At 49.0% G+C, this 25,820-nt stretch overlaps 1 protein-coding gene across 4 annotated transcripts in view; it reads right to left on the minus strand.

Moving 5' to 3' along the window:
• MGAT5 (alpha-1,6-mannosylglycoprotein 6-beta-N-acetylglucosaminyltransferase) overlaps positions 1-25,820 on the minus strand; it is a 383,255-nt gene that overhangs the window by 218,605 nt on the left and 138,830 nt on the right. For 2 of the 4 annotated variants that reach the window (XM_079783063.1, XM_079783064.1), the window contains one exon: positions 10,296-10,660. In XM_079783063.1, the coding sequence (XP_079639189.1) occupies positions 10,296-10,536 (241 nt within the window). In that variant the 5' untranslated portion in view covers positions 10,537-10,660. Of the gene's footprint in view, positions 1-10,295; positions 10,664-25,820 lie in introns of all 4 variants that reach the window. The other 2 variants (XM_079783061.1, XM_079783062.1) reach the window with 1 other exon arrangement.

Consider the following 25,820-nt stretch of genomic DNA (forward strand, 5'->3'; position numbering starts at 1 on the left):
CAGGTGCTCTGGTGGCTTCTGTACATCTTCCCTTCCAAGAAGCCAAGACATTGGGCCGGGGGAAGAGGGGGGCAGAAGGGGCTGGAAGATGCTGCCGCGTCCTTGAGCAGGACAGCCAAGGGGATACCACTGCCGGCTACACTCTCCTCCACAGCTGGAGCCCAAGGAGACAGGACCTCAGTGGAAAGAGGGGCCTTGCGAGTGGAAAAGGTTTATAGGTCTATTAGCTAAAGCTGTGAAAATGGGTGGTGGGGCCTGACTTCCAAGATCATTAAGTCAATCAATACTTGAGGGATGATCAAGAAAGCCTGTGCTTGGGGCCTCCATGCTGTCCTACCCCACACCGTGGAGCATGTTTCTAAGGCAGTGGTCCTCCAGCCTGCTGTCCCTCAGGCTTACCTGTGGAGCCAAGCCCCATGCCTAGGGCACTCGGAGAGAATCTACAGAAACCACATGTCCAGGATCCTGGCACAGCCTTGGTTGAGAATCAAGGTGCAGCTGCCATGATTCCCTGGCACAGAACCCACAGCATAATGAGCAAGGACTCTCGCCTGAACTGCCAAAAATCATTTGCATCAGTGCTTGCTCCCAATGAAAATCCCTCTGCAACCCGGCTGCCCCAGAGAGGTAGTGTGAACAACAGAGCTGCTTCACTTTGGGCTCCAGAGAACCCAGCAAAGACAGGGCGTTAATGAGAAAGGAAGGTGCTAATGATAAAAGAATTAACCCCAACCTCTCATTTCCTTCGACTGCCAGGCATATCAGGTTTCACCAGTTATATATTTTTAAATTAGTTTTAAAGTGACCTTTCCTGAGAAAGAGAATGCAGTTGTAGTAATGACCAAAATACACTCCATTCATTATGTACAAGGACATTCAAAGCAGAGGTAGTTCTAAAAGAGAACAGTGTCATTTATTATAGATAAGGGCTGGAAACTTCCCAACCAAACACCCAGCCAAAAGATTAAATTACATGATGTCCCTTTCTTCAGAAGATGGAATAAATCGCTAGAGTGGAAACTCCAGGAAGGCAGAGAGCAATCTGTGTTGTCACCTGATTATTGCCACTAGTTATTAATATCAGGAGCTCAATACCTACTTATGGAATGGATGGATGAGAAAGGAAAAGTGTATAGCCATTAAAAATACCTAATGGCATGAAGAAATACAAAAAAGATGAATTTTTAAATAATTTTTTTAAAAAAACATCCACCCATACATGCATATCTCTGCATTCTTTTTAAAAAAAGGACTGGAAGGAAATCAAAATTTATCTGGGTTTGGAGGTAAGGAGTATTTTTTTTTCCTTTTATTCTCCTTTTCTGGGTTTGGGGGTATAGAGTACTTTCTTTTTTATTCTTTCTGATATCAAGTGCTTTATGGAATCTATAAATATCCAGAATGGAGTTCTTGGCCATTCTCCCAATTTTCCTAATTAGCCAGCTGCAGAGTGGGACGAGCACTTTAGCCCTCTTACAGAAGAGGAAAGGACTCAGGCTCTAGGAGGTCAAGCCCACTGTTGCCCAAGTTCCCAACCCTGCCCCCCCGCACCGCCCCCCCCAACTCCAGTGCATCTTCCCTGGAAGCAAAGGGCAGCTGTAGCACAGCCTACTCCTAGCTCACCACCCATACCAGAAACTGCCCCTTATTATGCCCCCTCACTCGGCTTATCTCACGGCCCACAGAGGAAGCCATCTCTTTTGAACAAGGCAATAACAATCACATCTCCTGTTTCTAAAATGCCAGTCACTCTGTGGACCTAACACAACTTTAGAAAGGGGCCCAGCGAGGAGCCCAGCAGCCTCTCTCTGGAGGCCAGAGTAGCCGTTCTCAACCCTGCAGAAGCAGTTCTCAAAGCCGCAGGAGTTTCTGGTGGGTGAGCCTGTTGTTGGGTCGGAGGGGGTGGCAAGCCTGTCTTCCTGTGGGGCGGAGTGTTCCTCCCATGTCTGGCTGGGCCTCACCCCCTAAGGGCAGCCACATAAGGAGGTTCCTGAAGCCCAGGCTCAAGTGAATCAACAATGTCAGGTTTACCCCGCAGTTCTGGTTGGCTGGTAACAGACGCAGGTGCGTGCAGGCGTTAGTGATAACTCACAGTAACAAACACTCTACTAATCTAAGTGCTCTAATTAGCTTTGTCACAAGCAATCCTTATAGCAACCCTATGAGGTAAGTGATATTATATCCTCTATTTTACTGAAGAGGAAGAAAGCTCTCAAAACATCAATGCCTTGCCCGAGGTCACCCATCTAGTAAGGAGCCCTTACATGAGCCACATATACACACTCTCTAGTCCTGGCTGCCTGGCTGGTGTGGCTCAGTGGATTGGAGTGTCATCCCATGCACTGTGCACTGAAGAATGGTGGTTTTGATTCCTGGTCGGGGTACATACCGGAGTTTTGGTTTGATCACTGGTGGTGGGGAGGGGGGGGTGCACATGTACAGGAGAAAGCCAACCGATGTTTCTCTCTCACATCAATGTTTCTCGCTCTCTACCTCTTCCTCTCTCTAAAATCAATAAAATATTCAAAATAAATAAATAATATAAATAATCACTCTCTAACTGCTTTCCAGCATAAACAACGGTTCCCATGACAGGATCCTGCAAAATAGCCACTTGGAGCCTCCCAGGCATGGAATCCACAGGGAATCTCTTCTCGTTTCCTGTCTCACTGAAAACATTGCTCTGACTTGCGAAGTAGCCCCAGCTGTAACAGTGTGGTACACAGAGTCCTGGGTGGGGGTGGGATGAGGCTATTCACTCCTGGCTCCTACTGTGCACCAAGCACTTGCTCAGCCCTGGGGGGAAAAATAAGACAAAAATCCCTGTGTTAGTGAGCTTACATTCTAAGTGAGGGAGAGAGATGACAAAATACAATACATGGGATGCTAGGTAGTTAAGTGATGAGAGAAGTGAGGATGGAGCAGGGGGAACCCTGCTTCAGTGGAGGGATGGCACTGGACTGGGCCCCACTTCTGAGGGAGAACAGGGAAAGCAGGGGCAGACCTTCTGGAGAGAGGCTTGTTGGGGGAGGAGGAGCAGCGCAGAGACTTGAACAGGAAAATGCTGAGCCAGACCCCACAGCCGGTCTTGGAAGAGAGCTGCACTGCCCAGGCAGACAGAAGGGTGGCCAGCTCTTTAGGGTGGCACAGTCCTGACGGAAAAAGACCACCAAAACAGAGCAAGGCAGGAGGAGTTGGGCCACCGGCCAGTGAGGAGACCGGCTTTGGGGCCTCACACACTCTTTCCCTTCTGAAGTCAGGGTGTGAAGTGGAGTGGCATGGAGGAAGGAGTCTAGGTGGGAAAGAGTATAGAAGAGTGAGACTCTAGCTCCTCCCAGACCCACATTCTGACTACACTCCTATCTAACACTCCCAGGTCCTCCTCCACTCCGGGACTGGCTAGTGTGCTTGTGACCTCATCCTGGCCTAGGGCGGGGATGCTAGACAGGGGATGCTGAGCAGGGGGTGTTGGGCTGGGGGTACTGAGGGGGAGATGCTGGGCTGGGCAGGGATGCCTGGCTGGGGATGCTGGGCTGGCTGACCTCTACCACAGCAGCATCGCTGGAAAAGGCCCAAGCCCCAGAGAGGCCCTTTTTTGGGTTCCAAGCTTCTTAAAGCACAAAGCCCTTCCTGTAACTGCACCAGCCATGCCACCACGGAGCAACCTCTGCCTGCACAGACACACGGAGCAGCTGGCTCTTTTTCCTGCAGCTCCAGGCTGGAGCGGCATTGCCCTCGGGGCACAGGCTCTGCCTTGGTGCTGCGGGTTTCCACAAGAGCCAGCCCTCCAAAAAAAGCCCTGCACAAGCCTTGCAGAAGAGGCAAAAGGAAAACAGTGAAAACCCTGTACAGGCTTCTCTATCTGATGGAATGCAACTTAAGTTTTTCTTCTTTCTGGTAGGAGGTGTGGAATGGAACATGTAGAAGTGCTGGTCTGACTCTCACAAGGTGGCCTAGGTCTTCACCTCAGGGCAGGGGCTTTTTGGAGGAACCTCAGGCAGCCATGCCCACGTTCCCAAGGGGGCTTCCCTTTGGCTTTTGAGCAGAACCAACCGAAAATGGTGCTAATGTCTTGAAAATGGGCACCTCCAGGCCAACCAAGGCCACCTGAGGCTCAAGGCAGCTACTGCACCATGCTCCTGACCAGCAACCTAAGCCCTACCCTGCTCCTCACTCCACCTCAAGGAAACAGAAGAACTTACTTCCTCCTATACCCGCTGCACCCCCCTGGAGGAAACAGTAGAAAATAGGCCCAAGCTCTGCCATAAGAACTCCCACCCCCCTCACCTCCCTCCCTTCCCATCAGACTGAGATCCACAGCCCACATGGCCCCCTGTTTGCTGCCCTTGCCAACAGACTCCTGCTCACTTGTTCCAGCTGCAGCAGCCCCCGTTCTGCATGGAGTGCACACGCAGGCCTCTGCCAGGCCCACATGCTGCCTTCTGCTGGCCACTCTGTCTCAACCCCTCTCCTTCCCATCCTGCCCAGCAGCTCCTTGGTGTCACCTCCTGGGAGAGATTTTCTTTGACCGTATCATCCAAAGTAGCTCCTAAGTACTCATTAAAAAAAAATCACATCTAGGCTGCTGTGGAGTAGCCTCCTCCCTGTCTCACAGCTACACTAATAAACTCACTTTTCACTTTAAACTAAAAAAAAAAAAAAAAACCAAAAAAACACACACACACATTTCCTGGGTCATTTTTATTCTTGGGATTTCTGACTATCTGATATGGTCTTGTTTATTATTTCTGCCTCCAATATGAACACAGCCTCCACAAGAACAGGGACCTGCCCAGCTCTTTCCAGCTATAGCAACAAAACTCCAAGGGCACTAGCATGCACCAGCCAATGGCACAGACATCCCCCAAAGTGCCAGGCTTGATGGATAAGAGTCAATCAAGTGGGCAGTCTAGGCCCAAGAAATGCAGGGAACAGGAGACAGGAGGTAAGGCAGAGCAGGCAGGTCAGGAAGCGCAGGCATGGAGACCTGTAGGTTAAGGGGAGCAGGAAAATGGGATCTTGGGGGCGGGCAGGGGGGGGGGGGAGCATATCCACCTCACCCTGAGCTGGTGACAAGTCCAGAGCACAGCAAGGCAAGCAGATGATAAAGAGCAGGGTTAACAGGTGGGTGGATCACCCCAGGTTTCCATTCCATTTACTGAGAGACACAAGTGGACCAGGCCTGTCCTGTTAGATAAGAGGTGACCACTGGGGATCAGAATGTGGGTCAGGCCATCGGAGAAAGAGATCAGTTCACCTCAGAAACAAGAACGGCATTGACAAGGGCGAGTGACACCACTCATGACGCAGATCCACCGAAGTCATGGACAGGCATGGCCCTGCCTGCTGGCCTGGAGGACAGACGCCGTGAGGCTGGCCTACAGAGGGCTCTGGCTCCAGCTCCTCTCAGGAGTGACAGAGCCACCCACGGAAATGCCAGCCACACCCCGAGAATGAATGCTCCCACTATTCCATAGACTGCTGGGACATCTTCTAGTCCCAGCTGGGACCACTTTTGAATCACTAAATCCCAAAAGTTCAAAAGTCTCTTTTCAAATCACCAAAAAAGGATGGGGACAGGGAGGTACTATTTGAAAGTTCCGTGGATTGAGGCCCAGTCAAACTTAACTGACAGCACGCAGCACCTCATTCACACCTCAGACTGACCTGGCAGACAGGGAGTGACATCCCACTCCACAGTGGTTCCTGCCGCCAGGGCCCCAGCCAACAGCTGCAATGTGGCAAAGCCAACTGGCTGGCTCCAAGCCCATACCCCCAACCACTCAACTCTGGATGTGCTGCTCAGAGGCACTTCCAGGGGACAGAGAAGCGCAGCACTGGTGCCTCGTGAAGATGTCTTAGTGAATTCAAACGCAAAAATGAAGAGTCTGGAGGATACCAAATATATCCTGTAGGCAGAAAGACTGACCCCAGGACTGTTCAGAGCAGGGGCTGAGATTTTTTTCCCAAGGATCAGACAGTAAACATGTTAGGCTTTGCCATCTCAGTGGCAACTATTCAGCTCTGACAGTATAGCTCAAAAACAGATTCAGACAGCACATCAAAAAGGGGCGTGCTGCATTCCTAGATGCTTCCCATGTCTTAGACCAAAGATTCTCAACCGGTGTGCTGCAAGAATTCTTAAAACATGCAATACCTGACTACTTGGTTAGGATACTGACCTCTTTCCCCTTAGATTGTCAAATAAAAAAAATGACACCAGCCAACACAATAGCCACTCGATATGAATGAATCAACATTATACTTTTTTTTTTTGTCAGATGGGCAAAAAATGTATTTTTTAGTGTGCCACAGAACTTTAGTAATTAGTTTATGTGTGCAATGAGATGAAAAAGGTTGAAAATGATACCTTAGACCATGGGAGTCCTCAGGAATTGTTTAGTCAAGGACAAACCAAACCAGATGAGTGTTTTAGAATGAACTATGGTCACTACTGAAGGATGGAGTGAGCATGTTTTACATGCTATGTGAAATAAAAACTGGTTTTATCATGGTTTTCAGTTATTTCAAACAAATGGGAGAGGTTGTGTTTCAATAAACTCTTAATTGCACAACAGGCAGAGGTCTGAATTTGACCCAAACTCTGCTGCTCTGGGATCTCAAGTCAGGGATTCTAATAAATCAATAACAATCTGGTATCAGCTACTACTGTTTTTCAAACATCTGCACAAGAGTAAAAACCAACTGATAGCATACTACGAGAGTCTCTGATTATACCGATGTGGGAATAGAAAAAGGAAGGGTATTTTTCTTTTTCTATTAAGTGGATTCATTCAAACCAGAGACAGATCCCAGCCATGGCATCAGCACTCCTACAGAGCAGATATCTAGGCAGTGCTCTGTACCTGGACTGCATTTGTGGGAGAAAAAGAGACTGCAAACCAATGATTCACACCTCCTTTCCCCCACTCCACCAGCTAAACCACTGAACCATCCTCTAGTCTCTGCATCTCTATGTGACATATGACATCAATCAACCGCTGACATGTCCATGACTAGTGCAGACAAACTGCAGAGGAAACGCCATCACCAGGATGGCTCTCCAGTTTCCCAGCACTGGACGTGCACTATACCATCTTGTTAAATCCCAGCTCTGGGTGCCCAGAACTGGGACCCAGGGATTGATAGGCTGGCAGGTTTTAAAGAACAAAAACCAGTTATCCACTTGAGAACTCCCAGAAAAGATGCTGGCAGACAGTGTTTGCTGTTCCCACCCTAAGTGCAGCAATTCTCCAAGGTGGGTGGGGGCACTTTGACCCCCTATATCTGGAGACCTTTTCTTATTGTCACAACTGGGGAGGTGCTACTAGTGTCCAGTGAGTAGAGACACCAGGGATGATACTAAACATCCCATAATGCACAAGCAGCCCCCCCACAACAAAGAATTATACAGCCCAAATGTCACTGATGCCTAAGAAAGAAACCTTGACTTAGGATCTCACCACGTGATGATCCCAATGCCTCAAGCACACAAGCACAATCCAATTAAATTCCAGAAACTCAGCTCCAAAGACCATTTGATTGACATGTTAAGCTGATTAGATGATAGAAAACAGCAGTGTGAGTTAAGACTTGTTGATGGCACCTGTGTGGTTGTTTCTTTGTGGGTTTTGCTAAGGGTCATCTGTAAAGGGAGGAAGAAAACAATAATTCCTAAAATTTCTTTGAGCTCCAAAGTCCTATGATTGTTAAGTATGTCAGGTGTTTGAAATTCTAACAGACTACTCTGGGGGGTTGGTAACTTTCTTTAAAAAATAAAAAAGAAAAGTAACGTCTCTGGGAGGCTGAAAATCTGAGAGCAGATCTCTGTCCTTTAGACCAGCGGTTGCCAACCTTTCGGACCTCACGAACCACCAGTGGTCCGCAGACCACCAGTTGGTGACCACTGCTTTAGAGTGTAGCAGAAGCCTACCCTGTGAAATATTTAGCAGGTCACAAGAAACAAAAACTGAAGAAACTGAAAGCCTATGTTTACCATTCATGTGCTTCCTCCTTCCCATGGAAAACATTTGAAAGACTGAGATAAACAGAAGAAGGAAATTACTAACGACTACTCGCCTTTCCCCCAACATGGAATACACTGAACCAGAAACTTGAAAACAGCATGTGTTTTACTTGTTATACACTGATTACACACTGGTAGTACCAATGGTGACAATCTGCTTTATTTATTTCTTCTGGTGGTTTGCTTAATATATATAGGAAATACAGGATGGGGCAAAAGTAGGTTTATAGTTGTGAGTACGAGAAAACCAGAGTTTATATTTGTATTATTATTTATTAACTAGAGGCCCAGCCAGTGCATGAAATTTGTGCATGGGAGGGGGGTGTCTCTCAGCCCGGTCTGCGCCCTCTTGCAATACAGGGCCCCATGGGTAGTGTCCCTAGGCCTGGCCAGCAATCAGGGCCTATCAGGGATTGCTGTCCTCCAGCTGCCAGCAGCTGGCCCTGGCCCCGCCCCCACCGCTAGGACTGCTTGCCATCGGTGCAGTGCTGCCCCTCCTCCCCAGCCACCAGTCACTTCCCTCTGCGGATGACAGGCGTGGGTGCGATCGCTTGGCTGGCCTGGGCCTCCCTCCGCAGGGCGATTGTGGGCGATGGTGGGGACCTCTAACCAATCGCCTCGCACCAGCCTTGGCTGGCCTGGCACCAGTGCGTGTCATAGCGTGGTCGTCCAGACTGTCGTTCTGCTGTTCAGTCATTTGTTCAATTTGCATATGATGCTTTTATTATTATAGATTATTGTACTGTTTTCCATATGAAGAACTGTAAACCTACTTTTGCCTCACCCTGTATTACAAAAGATCAAAGTCAATGAATAATTTAAAAATGCACCCTCTAAAAACAACCTAGTTATTTTTCAACATAGGCTTTCAAAATGGAGTCTCCTTTTATTAATCCATCAGATCAGAAAAAGTGGTATTTTATGTAGACATATTAAGAGCCAATGCCTACAGACACTCCCAAATCTTAAAGCAGACAGTGTGATCAAATAATAGGCAATGAAAAAGAATTTCCACATTATATGTTAAAAGCAACCATTTTCTCCTTACCAAAAAAATATATATGCAATAGTAAAAGCTAACCAAATTTGCTGGATCCTTTCAAAAAGAAATATATATAGCTGAACGTGATTTTCTGTGTTTGAACTCAGCTTCCACCTATTGCTGTACATTTCCAGGAATCACATGATTGGGTCCCAAGATGGAATACCAACCTTTTCCAATCCCATCTCCTATCTCATTTACATTTTACCTCAGGGTTTAGGCCACCGAAGTCTCCATCCAATGATTAGACTTGTCACTGAACAATGTGTCAACCCAAGGGAAGTGGCTTCTCTAGAACACAATGATCCAAATTTCACTTGCAAATTTTGCTTTGTATTTATGCTTTTGTAAGTACTTTGTGTCTCTATATATCTGTATATACTGTATTTTTTTATTTGCATATACAAAGTATCAGAAAGATCTGCACTGAAATGTTAATTGTGCTTATTTCCTAGCAAAGATTTAGGTGATTTTATTTTTTCTTACTATATTTTTGCTGGTCTCGACTTTCAACTTTTTCTTTTTCTATATTAAGTGTAACTTTTGGCCAAAGAAAAATAAGTAAAATTCTGTATGTGTTTTTTGTTTTTACTCAACCTCATTTCAAAAAGGATTTACAGTATCTGCCAAAAAAAAAAAAGCAACAAGTACAAAAAGAGTTCTTTTCAAGCAGGGCACTTAGTGACAAGGGCAAGAAACAAGAGCAATAATCTCTGAAGAAGCCAAAGGTTAAAGCTATTAGCCGCAGGCAGCCTTAATGTCCTGTGTACTGGCCAAGGAGAGGCACACAGGGTTCTGTGTTTCTTGGCATCCATGGACCACTCCTCCCCAGCCTCCTTACCTCAATCCACCAGTTCTAATTAAGTTTTGTTTAGGGAAAGATAATGAGAATACTTTTCTACATTTCTTAAACATACTCCCAGATGAGATCATGCAATCTAGAAATGTGTTGAGGGAGGAGGCACTGGCTGCAAACACAAGCAGTAGAATGGAACTGCCTACCCCACTGCTCCCAGGGCTGAGTGTCAGTGTGTACCAGAGCTGAGACACTCCCAAAGGACACTGCTTAAACTTTCTAAAAAGTGTCCCTCTGTGAGCAATTCACTGCCACTAAGGCAAAGGCAAGGGACACACTCACTCCATGACAAGACCAAGTCTGAGAGCCTCTGGGGTCCTTTGGAATCAAAACCATGCTGGGTCGAGCAGCCCCCAAGGCGCAGCACTTACCATAAGCAGTCATGACCCCGGCATACGGCCCGTCCACCACGTTCTTGTTTTCCTCCGCCAGCGCCTTGATGTACCTCTTGCTGAGGTCCAGGATCTGCTCACGCAGCATGGAGCTGCTCTCGGGCTGAGTCCGCTGCTGGATGGTAAAATGCAGGAGCATCATACCCCAAATAAAGCCAAAAGTCACAAGGAAAAAGCCCAGCTTCTGCGAGGACAACTTCCATGGAGTGAAGAGAGCCATTGCTCTCTAGCGACTTCACCTGCCGCTGGCCCTTAAAGCGCAGAAGGGAGGACCGGACTCATGGTGGGCTCAGCCGTTTCACTCCGGCTCCTGCGTCTGCCGATTTCCTCTCCTCTCTTCCATCCTGCTGTGAAGGAGGAGAAAAGTTAGCTCAGCGGTCATAGTAAAACAAACCAGAGCCCTGTTTTCACTCAAATTAACTCTAAAATGTGAACTTCCTTTTTCTTAGTTTGCCGGTTCCATATGGTATCTTCTGTTATGGTTCTTGATCTGCAAGCTAAGAGGGGAAATCTGGCGAGGCGACAAAAAGCTGAACAAATACGGAGGAGGAAACAGGCGTCTGAGTGTGTTAACAGGTGTAGCAGGGCTGTTCCAGTCTGGATCAAGTTCAAAACAGGAAATCTGTTGTGCAAGGTGGGGAGGAGTGGAAGAATATTTCACTGAATGTCAGCAGAAACCCAAGTGGAGGGTGGAGTCCTATCACCGCCCAGCACTTTTGTGCATATGTAAAGTGAGCTTACAAAGTCATTGTTGTATGCTCTGGAGAGGATCAGAGCATGCAGCCGGAGAGGTGAGCAAGAAAGTGGATGCCCCTCAGGGGTAATGGGACAGGGAGGGGAAAGAGTCCCCACATTACTTAGGCATAGCCATCTTTCATTAGCAGTGTCCAGAGATGAGCTGCCTCTCTCGGGGCCACCCGGTGGCCTCTCCCAGGCACCAGCGCACAGGCTATGCCAGGGGTGATAACCAGTAGTCTTTCCGTTCTAGCTATCGTGGGTGAAAGCTGCACGCACTTCTCACTCCCACACTTCAGCACAGGAAGTGTGGGGCACACGACAGCCTGCTTTCCTGTGGCTGTTTTATTCACATCTGGCAAAATGAGGTTAAAGGGCATAGTTTCCTTTGCTCATCACATAGTGAGGAATACAAAGGTTAAACCAGCATGCTGTACACATGAAACAAATATACTACTGTATGTCCACTGTATTTTAATTTACAAAAAAATAAAAGTATAGTTTCAACACTAATGCAACCAGATCCTATCTGGTATCCGAACAGGCTGGGCCAATATCCTAAATCAAAGCTTCACAGCAAATAGGGCTGAAGTGCAGCTGCAAATGAGTTATATGAGTTACAGATAGGCTAAGATACCAACCCGCTTTGGCCAGAGTCCTGGGCCCAAGAACCAGCCAGCTTATGATTGACACCATTTTCTAAGTATGCCCAAAGGAAGGCTGAGCAAGGGTTTCCTGTGGGACTCACCCTGCAGGTATTCAGCTCAAAGGATTCTGTTTCTTAAACAGCCGAAGGAGAAACTATAACAAAGCCTTGGCCCTATTCGCTTTCAGAGTCTGCAATGTTGGTCTTCCTGTCCCTATCTTTCCCTCGCCCATCAACAGTCATCAGCAGTGGGCAGTACCACTACTAATACTAATACTAATACTAATAGTAAATAATAAATAAATTCCAGGTATGTCCTATGCATCATGGTAAATGTTTTTTGTGCCTTATCTCATTGAACCTTTAAAAGAGCCCCATATATAAGGACTGTTAATATTAACTATGTTTCAGAGAAGAAAATACAAAGGCACATGGAGGTGCACTTGGCAGAGGTCAGCCAGCTGTGCAGCAGAGGATGAATCATGCAGGGAGCTGCAGGGGTAGTAAACCAGACCCTGCCTCCCTATCCGCCACCCCCACTCTCCCACCAGCCCATTCATCAACAGCCCAGAATGGCTTATACATGCTAAAAGGGTTGTGAAAAGTGACTAAGAAGATGTGACAGAAATCCTATGTAGCTCAAAGGCCTAGAACATTAACTACTGGCACTTAACAGAACATCCTAGGCCAGTGGTTTTCAAAGTGGGGTCTCTAACTCAGCAGCAACAGGAGCAAAGTGAGAAATGCAAATCTCAGGCCCACTGCAGACCTCCTGAGTCAGTAACACTGGAGGCAGGCGAAGGGAGACAGCAGCCTGTGCTTCAACAAGTCCCTAGGGTGGTTCTGCTGCTGCTCAAATTCAAGAGCCCCTGATGCAGGCAGAGGGCTGCCCTCATCGTGCCACACCACCACAGTGCCAACACCAGGTGGCCTGAATTCCATTGACACTATTGGATCACTGCTGTCAGTTCCTCCATGCCATCGCATCCTCTGCACTGCTGGTCTGCCATCACCACAGCCCTGTAGATGGGCGCGGGCTCCTGTCTTCACTGACCTGCTCCTCCACCTGCTGGCCTTGCCCCGTCACACTGACAATCCAGACTTCCCCATTCCTGCAGCCCCACCAGCATCAGACCACCTTCTCCACTGCACCAGCCTAGGAGGCTCCCTCCTGGTCTGCAGGTTTAGGACACTGTCTGCCGGCTTTGGCTGTTTCTGTGTGCGACCCCAGGGGACCCTCTAAGGGACTCCCCTGCATACTTTCTCAGGGGCACAAGAAAATAGCTGGTGACTAATTGAAGAGTCATCTGGGCACCATGCCCTTGATTCTGCCCAAGTGCAGACCAGCTGGACAGTACCTGCCATGGCTGCTTCCTACATCAGTTCTACAAGCAGATGCTGAGCATTGTGACCAGGCCCTGGGGATGGAGCAGTGAATGGGACAGGGTTCCAGCCCTCGAGGGGCTGATGTCTAGAAGCCATTCCACTGACTGGGTGCTGCCTCAGGTCCTCAGGAAGTGGCCACACTTCCTTCGTGATAACCCAGGCCAGTGAGTAGATTTCATATCAGGGCTGCAGGGATTTTCCCAAAGAGTGCAGGAGGTGCTCTACCAAGAAAGACAGTCTGGATGCCCTACCAAGAAACCCAGATGCTTACAGGAATTACCTGTCCCCATTCAGACAGGAAGTCACTCTGCTTCCTCCATTAATCTCCTGAAAACACAGCTCAAAGGTGCAGAGTGTAAGCAAAGAAAAGGCCAGGGCCAAAGGCATCAATAGAAGGGGGCACTTCACTGCCGTGGCCTCAGGGCGAGTCAGAATCACCAGGGGTGCATTGAGTGGGCAAATAGGTGGTCCAGAAACCTAACCAAGGTCAAATAATTCCAGCTCAGTCATACAAATTTGAAGTGAAAATCCCTAACTCTGACTTTAGAATGCAGTTCTGGATACTGTGGGCCCAGACTATAAGTGACTTGTAGAAAGACCAGAAATATTCTTTTCTCCAGTGGAATCTATAGCTTGAAATAACTGCAATTTTATCAGCACACAAACAGCACACACAGAGACTTAGAATTCATTTACACAATTCCTTTTGAAAGGATTGAATTTTTAAAAGACTTTGCAAAAACCATTATTCTAGAGGCACCCCTATCATCTATAGTAATAGGAGGCTGCAGTCCTCACCAAAGGGTCATGGTGTCATGGAAAAACCTAATGATGATCATCAGTAATGACCACACAATTAATCAAGAGGCTACAGAACAACAGTGATTAAAAAGTGGTCTATCGGGCCAAGAATCTGCCTGCTACCGGCCTTCCAACAGCTGGAGCCTCCAGCCAACTGGACCTGACAGGCACAGAGAGGACAAGACGTGTATCTCTGAAGACGTGTTGCCAATCCGAGCGATGACAGCCCAGGGCCAGGACTTTGTCTGTTCTCCTCCAGAAAGAAGTTTGCACCAAGTTTGTTCACAGAGAGTCAAGCTGCCAGATCAGTCGCTGCCACTAACCACCCTCACACATTTCCTCTATTCCTGCGCTTCCTGAAAGAGCAATGTTCACTTCCTTTCCCCATTGACTCCTCAGCACAATATCTGGCTCCACCTTCCCAAACATGGTCAAAGATGTTTGGCAAGGAAATGTGTCAGTTCTCTTCATTCAAAAAATAAAGGCACATGTAAAGCTGCTCAACATCAATAGTCATTAGAGAAATGCAAACCATACCACAACGATATGCCAGTTCACACTCATTAGAATGGCTGACATTGAAAAAGAAATAAGAACAAGTGTTGTTGAGGATGTTGGTGGGGATGGACAGGGTGCAGCTGGTGTGCAAAGTCATTTGGCAGTTACTCAAATGGCTAAGCCCACAGTTCCCATGTTGCCCAGACAACTCTGCTCCTACTAATTCTCCCATGAAAAATGAAGACATATGTCCACAGTAAAATCTATTCACTAACGTTCATGGAAGCACTATTCATAATAGATTTTAAAAAAATGAAATAACCCAAATGTCCATCAACTGGCAAATGGATAAGCAAAATGTGGTATAGTCATACAATAGAATCTATCCTATCTAATAAAGAGGATATATGCTAATTGACCATCACACCCTCACAAAGATGGCAGAATCCACAGCTAATAAGGAGGGAATATGCTAATTGACTGCCACACCCTCAAAGATGACGGTGGCCACAGCCACAGATGGTAGCGCCCAGTCCCCTCAGCCCCGCTGGGGCGGAAGGCGCACGGCATGGCCGGGCCCGCCCCCAGGCGGATCTGGCCTCTCAACTCGCCTGCCTCTGAAGTACCCGTCCCCTCAGCACCCCAGCCACCCAGGGCCGGCCCGAGGTGCAGGCAAGCCTTGGATGTTGGCTCCCCAGCTGCCTAGGGCCAGCCTGAGGCATAGGCAAGCCTTGGATGTCAGCTGCCCAGCTGATGCCCGAGGCGCAGGCCTCAGATGGAGGCTGCCCAGCCGCCTAGGGCCGGCCCAAGGTGCAGGCAAGCCTCGGATGTCAGTTGCCCAGCTGCCCAGGGCCGCCCGAGACTCAGGTAACCAGGGCTGGCTGAGGCTTGTACTACTGGTGGTGGCAGCAGCAGAGGTGTGATGGGGGCGTCACCTTCCCCTGATCGCTGAGTTGCCTCCCGCCCCTGAGGGCTCCCGTCCTGTGAAAGGGGGCAGGCCGGGCTAAGGGACCCCCCCGCCCTCCAGTGCATGAATTTTCATGCACTGGGCCTCTAGTCTATATATATATGTATAGACTAGAAGCCCATTGCACGAACTTTCGTGCAATAGACCTTCCTTCACCTGGCTTCCAGCACCAGTTTTCCGCCAGCAGCAATTTTCCGCCAGCAGCAATTTTCCTCTGGCCACCGGCCGATCAGAAAGCCTCCTGCCAGTGCGATCGGCCACCCCGAGTTCCTCGTGGCTGCTGGCACCAGTTTTCCGCCAGCACGTTTTCCTCTGGCCACCCGCCGATCGGAGCGCCTCCCGTCAGCACGATCAGCCACCCCGAGAGGCACTCCGATCGGGAGGCGCTCCGATCAGCGGGTGGCCAGAGGAAAACTGGTGCTCGCGGAAAACGTGCCGGCAGCCACACAATCGGCCACCCCGAGTTCCGCCACCGGCGCCTTCCGCCAGCCCCATCGGTCCTCCCACAGCGCCGGCCGTTGGGGCCCGCAGGAGGAATGGGGGGCGGGGACTCATGAGTCCCCGCCCCCCGCTCCTCCCGCCGGCCCAATCGTGGGCGTAGCGGAGTAATGGTTATTTGCATACTTCCCTTTTATTAGGTAGGATAGATAGATATAGATATAGATATAGATATAGATATAGATATAGATATAGATATAGATATAGATATAGATATAGATATAGATATAGATCTCTCTCTCTCTCTCTCTCTCTCTCTCTCTCTCTATATATATATATATATATATATATATACACTAGAGGGCCGGTGCACGAAATTCATGCATGGAGGGGGGTTGTCCCTCAGCCCAGCCTGTACCCTCTCCAATCTGGGACCCCTCGAGGGATGCCCGACTGCCCGTTTAGGCCCGATCCCACTGGATCGGGCCTAAACGGGCAGTCGGGCATCTCTCTCACAATCCAGGACTGCTGGCTCCCAACTGCTTGCCTGCCTGCCTTCCTGATTGCCCCTAACCGCTTCTGCCTGCCAGCCTGATCACCCCCTAACCACTCTGCTGACAGCCTGTTTACCCCAACTTCCCTCCTCTGCCGGCCTGGTTACCCCTAACTGCCCTCTCCTGCAGGGTTGATCACCTCCAACTGCCCTCCCTTGCAGGCCTCGTCCTTCTCAACTGCCCTCCCTTGCAGGCCGGGTGCCTCCCAACTGCCCTCTCCTGCTGGCCATCTTGTGGTGGCCATCTTGTGTCCACATGGGGGCAGGATCTTTGACCACATGGGGGCAGCTATATTGTGTGTTGCAGTAATGATCAATCTGCATATTACTCTTTTATTAGATAGGATAGAGGCCTGGTACAGGGGTGGGGGCCAGCTGGTTAGCCCTGAAGGGTGTCCCGGATCAGGTGGGGTTCCCTTGGGGCGTGGGGCAGCCTGAGTGAGGGGCCTGTGGTGGTTTGCAGGCTGGCCACGCCCCCTGGCAACCCAAGCGGAGGCCCTGGTATCTGGAATTTATTTTCCTTCTACAATTGAAACTTTGTAGCCTGGAGCAGAGCCAAGCCTGGGGCTCCCTCCGAGGCTGGTAGCCATTTGTGTTGGGGTTATAATTGAAACTTTGTTGCCTTAAGGGGGTGGGCCCAGCCAGGGTGTGTGGAAAGCTTTGCTTCCCCTGTTGCCGGCGGCAACCCTGGCCTGCTCTCTCAAGCTCCATTCTGCCGCCATTTGTTTGAATTTGTTTACCTTCTATAATTGAAACTTTGTAGCTTGAGTGGAGGCTTAGGCCTGGCAAGGGCAGGCAGAAAGCTTGGCTTCCTCTGTTACCTAGGAAACCTTGCTCTCTGTGGCTGTGGCCATCTTGGTTTGGGTTAATTTGCATACTCACTCTGATTGGATGGTGGGCGTGGTGTGGTCAATTTGCATATTTGTCTATTATTAGATAGGATAGGGGAGGGAGAGGGGTAATATGCAAATTAGGCCAGGATGCCATAACGGTCACAACTGGTCAGGAGGAGGCTGGGCACACAGGTGAGGCCTGGAGCGGAGACAGAGACAGGGGCCTGCCTGAGCTGCTGCGCCACTGCAGTGGCTTGGGCAGCCCCAGAGCGGACACAGGCATGGGGGCAGGGGGGGCCAGGGGTTGGCCGAGCTGCCATGCCGGCTCAGGCAGCCCCAGAGCAGACATAGGCAGGGGGACAGGGGGGCTGGGGTGGAACTTAGGCCCGGGTCCCGGCCGCCCATGGCGGCAGTCAGGCCTGGGTCCTCGGCGGCCAGAGAAGTAGGCAGAGGACAGGTCACTGACAGTCTTATATACCATAGCAGGGAGCTTAGATTTTATTCCACAGAAGGAGGAAAAGTGAAGAATGTCAAGCATGGGAGCATCCTGGTCTTGCTTTCATTTTAAGTGAACCATTCTGGTGGCTGTGGGAAGGATCAATTTAGATAGCTGCAGTGTTTTTGGGCCCAAGAAAAAGAGAGATTGATGTTGGGAACTAGGACTAGACAGAGGCAGTGGATCAGAGACATATTTATGAGGAAACCTGACAGAACTATTTGGCTGATTACACAGGGATGAAAGCAAACAAAGCAAATGTTATTAGCCCAGGTTTTCCATTTTGGGCAACTTTGTTGAATGGGTGTTTCTAATAATTGGGAGAAGGTATCAAGGAAAGGAACAGTGTAAGGGAGCTTGCTTAGTTCAGCAATAGCCAAACAATTAGGACAGAAGACAGACTTAGTGCTCTTTGCTACAAAGTTTGTTTTTCTGCCTTCAGCCACCACCATGTCAGGCTAATGTGCCATCTCTTCTCCTAATCTAGGATATTATCTATCTATTACACAATCCTATCACCTAAATTAGCTTTCCTGCATGATCCCTTAAAAATACTTATCGAAGTCATCGAATGCTCTGTGAGTATGGGGCTTTCAAGACGTGGAAACATTATGAGCCTATATAGATTGATAAAGAGATATTGGGTGCTCAATTTTTAACAATAAAAACTAGATACTGAATGTGGTCATGCCAGAGGCATAATTTTAATGAGCCAATGTCTCTTTACTGAAGTGTCACACTTCAAAATAGATCCTCTCAAATAATACAATGCATAACACTCATCTGGGTTGCCTGTTAAAATGTAGGACCACACCTTGAAAAACACTCCTTCTAGAGCTCATTTTGGTGGATAAATCTCCCTCCAAGTGAAGCAATCCTATATAATAAAAGTGTAATATGCAAATCGACCGAATGGCAGAACAACCAGTCAGTGGGGGGCAGGGCCGGCGAGCAGGTGTCACCAGGCCAGCCAAGGCGCATGCCAGCAGGCAGAGGGAGGGGATGGCAATGGGGTGGGGGGGCGGCAGCTACCAGTGGCGGCGGGGCAATGGGGGCTGGCGCCATCCCCTGATCGCCCATCTGGTTGCCTCCCGCAGAGGGAGGTCATGAGCAGCAGCAGCGGCAGGGCAATTCGGGGCAGGACTGCCCAGCACCATCCCCAGATAGGCCTGCTGGGGTTGCTTCCCGCAGAGGGAGGCCACCAGTGGCCGTGGCGCATTTGGGGGCAGGGCCAGCCACTCACTGCCCACACCATCCCGAACAGCCCGCCGGTCACCTCCTGTAGAGGGAGGCCAGACTGCGGCTTAGACCCGCTCCCCACTCCCCTAAGCCATCAGTAGGACATCCCCTGAGGGCTCCCAGACTGTGAGAGGGTGCAGGCTGGGCTGAGGGACTCTTCCTCCCCGCCGCCGCCAAGTGCACAAATTCCGTGCACCGGGCCTCTAGTATTGTCAATAAAAAGGAATGAAGTACTGGTACATGCTACAACATGGATGATCCCTGAAAACATTACGGGAAGTGAATAAAGGCAGTCACAAAAGAGCACGCTGACTCCATTTATATGAAACTAGAGGCCCGGTGCATGAAATTCGTGCACTGGTGTGGTCCCTAGGCCTGGCTGGCAATTGAAGTGTGAGCATCTAGTATGGAAGGGCAGATCCCAGCTGACCTCTGGGCCCTAGGCAGCACCTGGGCCCCTGCGCAGCCCCCATCCCCCTGAGTCACAGTGCCTGAGTCCCCACGTGGAAATGCGGTGAGGCCAGATACCATGGGCCGGGGAACAGCGTGGGCCTCTGGGCCGCCCAGCGGTGCTGCATGGAAGCCAGGTGTGCACCACACTCTCTCCCGGCCGGCCTCACAGACCGGCTCCTGCACAAACCCACAGGGAGCCTGACAGGCCCCCGCGGTCCTGGCAGTTACGGCTCAGCTCATCCGGAAGAGGCCACATGGGTGCAGAGGGGGCTCCTCACAGGCATCCGGCACCTGAGCGTGGGGGCTTCCCTGGCACATGAGCCCTGGCATCCTGGAGGAGGGTAGCAGGGGAAGTGAAAGCACCTCCGTCCCCGTCACCCCCACCCCCAGGTAGCTGGAGAGAGGTCGCAGCCCCCCACCTGGGCGTCACGGGAGGTTGGTCACTGCCACCCACCCCCAGTTCCCCATCCCAGTCCAGGGTCCGGTCCCGATCAAGCGAGCAGGGCCTGTCAGCCACTGGTCACCGTCTGCGGGGCAATCAGTCAGGGCCAGGCTCCCCCAACCCCAGCTCCCTCAGTGCCTGGAAGCCGGGCAGGGGCCCCACCCCTGCCGCAGCTGGTTGCTGTCTGCAGGGCGATCCAGCCCCCGCTCACACCTGCCTTGGCCTGGTGCCACCCGCTCACCCGCTCCACCATCCCGCCATGGTCCCCCTCTCATAGGGGCCCATCAGGGCTGGCAGCACCTCCACTGCCTCCCACTGCCAGTGCCATATCACCGACGCCCACCATCTTCCACGCCGTCCCCTGGTGGTCAGCACACATCATAGCGAGTGGCCAAACTCCCAGTTGAACAATTTGCATATTAGGCTTTTATTATATAGGATGTCTAGAACAGGCTAACCCACAGAGACAGCAAGTACAATAGCAGTAGTTCAGGACTCAGGGGTGGGGTACTGGAAGGTGACAGTTAAGGCATGTGGGGTTTATTTTGGGGATAAAGAAATTGGCCTGAAATGTGTGGTGATGGATGCACAATTCTGTGGATATATTAAAAGTCACTGAATTACACACTTTAAATGGGAGAACTGTATGATACTAGGATATGAATCATATCTCAATAAAGCTGTTACGAGAGAGAGTGAGAGTGAGAATGAGAGTGAGAGCGAAAGAGAGAGCCCACCTTGAAGTTGGGGGTGGAGGAGGAGCTGTCCTTGGAGGTGGCAGAGAAGCCTCCTGGGCCCAACAAGGACCCTATCCCCCATTCCCCACAGCATAGCCACAGTCTGGCTGTACCATTACTAAGGGTAGAACACAGGCCTTGCAACAGAAGGAAATGACACAGAGAATTTGCCACCAGCTCAACAGACACAGGTGCTCCTACAAGCTCTGGAACAACCTCAGAGGTCACCATCAGACGGCTCCTGCCTGCCTTATGCCAATTTCTCAGACCACCTGAGAACACCCTGAAAACAGCCCAGTTCCAAGGGAGTGAAAACCAGATTGATGACGCAGTTCCTTCAGGTGCCCATCCAAGGCCCAGTTCTTATATCGGAACCCGTGTCTTCAGGGAATGCATGCAGTGGGAAATGTTCCTTTAGGAGCAATGCTGACCCCAACCACACGGATTTGACCTTTTCCAACAGCCTCACAGGACAGACCCATCTCTGCTGCTGATCCAATATTCACATGGGACAGTACTGCTCCACCTTAACACACCTCTTCTGTCCTGACCACGCACCACTCAAACTACTCCACACCTGTCTTCTCCTCATTCCAAGTCTGCTCTGCTCATCCTGCTACCATGGGAACCCCATCCTCTCACAGCTGGACTCTGTCTTCTGCATGGAGCTCCCCAGACAGAGGAGAGCCTGTCTTCCTGATGCCCTCACTGCAGGCTGCTCTGGAGATCTTCTTACCTTAATCTCTCCTATGGGGGCTTAAACAACCCAAAGACAGGCAATGCCAAGAATGGCCACACCTTGAATACAGTGGATGTATTTAAGTGTTTGCCAGAGGAAAAGACCTGATGGTGGAAATGAGATGAACACAAATAAGCTATGACCTCCAAGGCCTCATTCTGGTGTGAACCACAGAGAACCTGGCTCTCTGAGACTATCTGCACCTTACCTGTTGCAAGCCCCAACCCTAAGATCTCGCCACACAGCAGTGAAAAATCACTGTGCCCTTAAACAGATGGGCTTAACTAAAGTGGTTATGGTGGTAGGACAGGTATTAAAAGAAAAAAAGGAGAAGGGAAAATCTCCAGAAAAAATTCTAGCAGAGGCAGTGATTGAGGGAACAAAAATGACCACGACAGAGAATGGGAGGAGAAACCAGTGGGGAGATCGTCATGGAGGCTGCTCCTTTCATCCTCGGTCACCTAAGATAATCAGAGGAAAACTAGAGGGAGGTGAGATGAAGCTGAAAGAATCCCTGCACCCAAGACCTGGAAATCTATAGCTTATTCCACCCCTTGCCCTGTGTGATCCTAGTCAAGTTTGTCTGCCTTAGTTAGCTTCCTCATGTATGAAGTGGGCAAAGTTGTGGAACCACAGAGCACTGTCAGAGATGGATGAGTGGGGGTGAGTAAGTCTCGTGGCTGATTTTCAGACTGTTCCAAAGGACGTCAGGGTTCCCAGGGATGTTCCAGGGGTTCCACAAATGCTTTCATTTGATTTCTGTTTTCCTTTGTTTAAATTTAGTTCTTTTTATAAAAAAAAAATGTTTGGAAAGGTTCTGCATACCAAATGTTAACATACCAGGTACAATGAATATATGTATCAATTTACACTCTAGAGATTCAGAGCAAAACTTCCCTAGCTACTTCTCCATGTGGAATCTGAACTCTGATTTTCTATGTTATTTGGCCAGGAAATTAATGCTTGGCAGTGGTCTCCTCTGCTTGTTTTATTAAATTCCGGTCCATGTATCTATCTACAAATGTAAAATTGTACAACAAAGAACACTATTGAGTGATTAAATACTAGATGACAGTCAGTCATAAATTGTGTTTCAGAGACTTGTTTGACTTCCTTATTATAAGAAGTAACAACAGTTTTTAGATAATGTTAATGACTCAACATTAATAATTTAACTTTGCAACAATTTCTGACTGTGTCATTCCCAGCCTCTGTATTAATTTACATTAAGAACAATATGAGTGCTTGGAAATTGTTTTAAAAAATAGTAGCCATTACCATGTGCAATCAGGATGAATCTGAGTTTCCACTGCTGTGCAACTGAAACGTGATACATAAGTCAACTTTGAAATGTCCGCACACCATCTTACCAAACTTAACTGGAACAGCCTGTTTGCCCAGTGAACAACTTTGTAAGGAAATATGATGAATTAAAATGCATTATTTTTAAAATTTAGACTTTATACACACTGGTAGACATTAGATTTTGCTTTGGAAAATAACAGCCAAGTATAAAGTCTCAATTTGCAGAGGAGGACACTGAGGCCCAGAGAGTGTTCTGGTGTCCAGTTAGAGTCAGAATCGAACCAGCACTCAAGTCCACTCAAGCCCCGTCCTGCTTCCTAATATGATAAGGTCTCCACCAAACCAAGCTGCACCTACCAGCCACCTGCAGAAACTCCAAATGGAAGGGACTCATTCATGTGAAACACCAAATAGAAAACATAGTCTGGTGACATAAGGAACTGTGCAGCCAATGCAACATCCCACCTACCTCAAGGGGTTGCGATAATCAACAGATGATAGAGAGAAAAATATACAATCACAGAATTACTGGTATAAGGGAGACAGGCCGTCTGGGGGAAAGATTCTCACTCAATATATGGCTGTCTTGTGCTGTTAAAAGAAGGTGAGGAGGAGGAGGGGAAGACAAGCAAAGCAGCTGTTCCTCCAAAGTAAGTCCTCCACCTGGGCAGATGCATCTCCCTGCCTGGCCTGGACACATAGGCCTGGTGCTGCCAGCTTGAAACCAATCTCAGGGCCCACCTGGCCACAGCCCCAAACCTGCAGTGTGGCTCCGTGACAGTTGTAATAGGCACAGTGCCCCTCCCACCCTAGGGAGCACAGGAGCCCAGGGGCCAATGGTGGTGCCAGGAAGGATGAGAACAGGGCCCTTCTTTTCCACGTCAATGCTTCGTCCTCTGACTTTCCTCTGACTCTACAGCTTTTCTCTATAAACAGGAATAGCATATTCTAGGTGAGAGCAGCCTGTTCTCTTTAGAACTGGCTGAATGAGTCTTATTTTGAGTCACTAACTAAAAGAAAAGACACTCGCTAAAACAACACACCTTTGGTATTCTTAGGAAGGCTTTAAAAAAAAAATCAGTTTTTATCCTGGCTTTATTATAAGCCCTATAAACTGCTGGCAGACCTGGTCTTATACAGGAGCAATGGCCTGTGTTGTGGAGAGGCCTTTAATGTCCTGGGTTATATATATATATATATATATATATATATATATATATATATATATATATATACATATATATATATATATATAGTTGTTGTTTATATTTATTTATATTTACTTGTTTATATTTATTTATTTTAATCCTCACTCAAGGATATTTTTTCCATTGCTTTTTAGAGGGAGTGGAAGGGGGGAAAAGAGAGAGAGAGGGAGAAAGAAACATTGATGTGAGAGACATATCGATGAGTTGTCTCCCCCATGAGCCCCAAGTGGGGCTGGGGATCGACCTACAACCCAGGTAGGTGCCCTTGATGAGGGATTGAACCCACGACCCTTTGGTACTTGGCCTGAGGCTCTAACCATTGAGAAACACCGCCAGGGCTTAATGCTGGGTTTTTGAATGGCCCAGTCTCTCTTACATTTGAAGTGATCAAACCCCAGCAGGCCTGTGCCCAGAGATTTCATTCATTAGGCTACACTTGCATTCCTAGCGTAGGCAGGAAAGGAACCTGCCCCCCCTAGAGTGAGTATTTCCTCACATGCACGAGTCCACTGAGTGTGGTTCAGAGCTCCACATTTGGTGTTAAGAGCAAAACAAATGTTCAAATACTGTATTCAGGCTAATGACTCCTTTTCCAGAACAGACCCTCCTTCCTGCTCTCTGCCCCCTCCTAGCCAACCTCTGGCAACTTCATGTACAGCCAACTCCACTAGAGGGCGCAAGGGGGAGGGAAAACAGGAAGGTTTGGTGCTTTTATTCTGACTTGGCCTCTTGGGTATGCACATTACTGGCAGGTGGACAATGGGGAGAGGAAACAAAGGAGAAAGAAGCTGTGCTGCTAGATCAGATCAGAGCTTCACATGCCCTGTCAGTTTCATTCGCAAGGCCCACAGGTTCTTCACAGTTGACAGAATTTCCCATCAACAACAAAAAATGAAACCACAGCAACTCCAAGAATTCTGAAAACACTAAACAAAAAGCATAGGTCCCTAAAAAATGAAATAAGCCCACTTAACCCAGGGTTTCTCAATCCTTGACACAACTGCCCTCTGAAGCCAGATAATTCTTAGTTGCAGGGCTGGCCTCTGCACCGAGGGACAGTATGCAGCATCCCGTCCTCTAGCCACTAGATGCCATGAGAACCTTCCATTCCCAACCGTGACAATCAAAACTGTCTCCAGACATGCCCAAATGTCCCCTGAAGGATAAAAGCACTGGGTTGAGAACCACTGTCTTTACGGACTGCTAGAACCTACCCCACAGGAAGGGGTTCACAGGCCAGCCCTTGGGACTAGCCTGCAGGACAAGAAAGTGAACTCTGGAGTCCATCGAAGGCCTGAAGACAAGTGGGCACTAAGCCCTGTGCTAAAACCAGAGGCCAAAGAGAGACGAGAGGGGCCCATTCCTAGTGCTGTCTCAAGATGACTGATAGATGAGTCTTAGTTTCTCCCACATCCTTCAGTGACAGCACTACCTTGACACCAGCCCAGGAGCTCATTCCCAGGCTGGCTGTGCCCCTTTTACTAATGAGTATGGGGCATCGGGGCTTTGTTCCACCAAGATCCTAGTCCATAAAACCAACAGGCACAGAGAAGGCTTTGGGAAGACCAAACCCGGATGATGATACATCAGGCAGTCTGAACAGGGTAAGGGCTGTCACCTGGCTCCCAGCCCAGGAAACCATGGACATGCATCATGACAGGTCGATAATGACTCAGAGGAAGAAAGGAGTAGCCTGTGAAAGCTCACAGAGTGTGTAAATTTGCTAGGTGGAGCTCCGCGGTGCTGAATGAAGAAAATGCTCAAAAGATTTGCTTTCATTCAGAGCCATAGGATGGTAAAGCCACAAAGGAATTTCATGGTACATACAGAATGCAATTTTTTCTCTGGTGATTTCTGGCAACTCCATCTAGAAAATACCCACGAGTGGTAATAGGCCCAAAGTGGCACCAGCAACAGAAAAATCCACCGTCACAAAAACTATCAAAATTATCTTCAAAAGTGGGGCAATGCCCTCAAGATAAAGCTAATTATTCAACAAGTGCTCCCAGAACCTAACAAGCCAGTCAC

Source organism: Cnephaeus nilssonii (assembly GCF_951640355.1).
Source record: "Cnephaeus nilssonii genome assembly, chromosome: 10".
In the NCBI taxonomy this organism is placed as follows: domain Eukaryota; kingdom Metazoa; phylum Chordata; class Mammalia; order Chiroptera; family Vespertilionidae; genus Cnephaeus; species Cnephaeus nilssonii.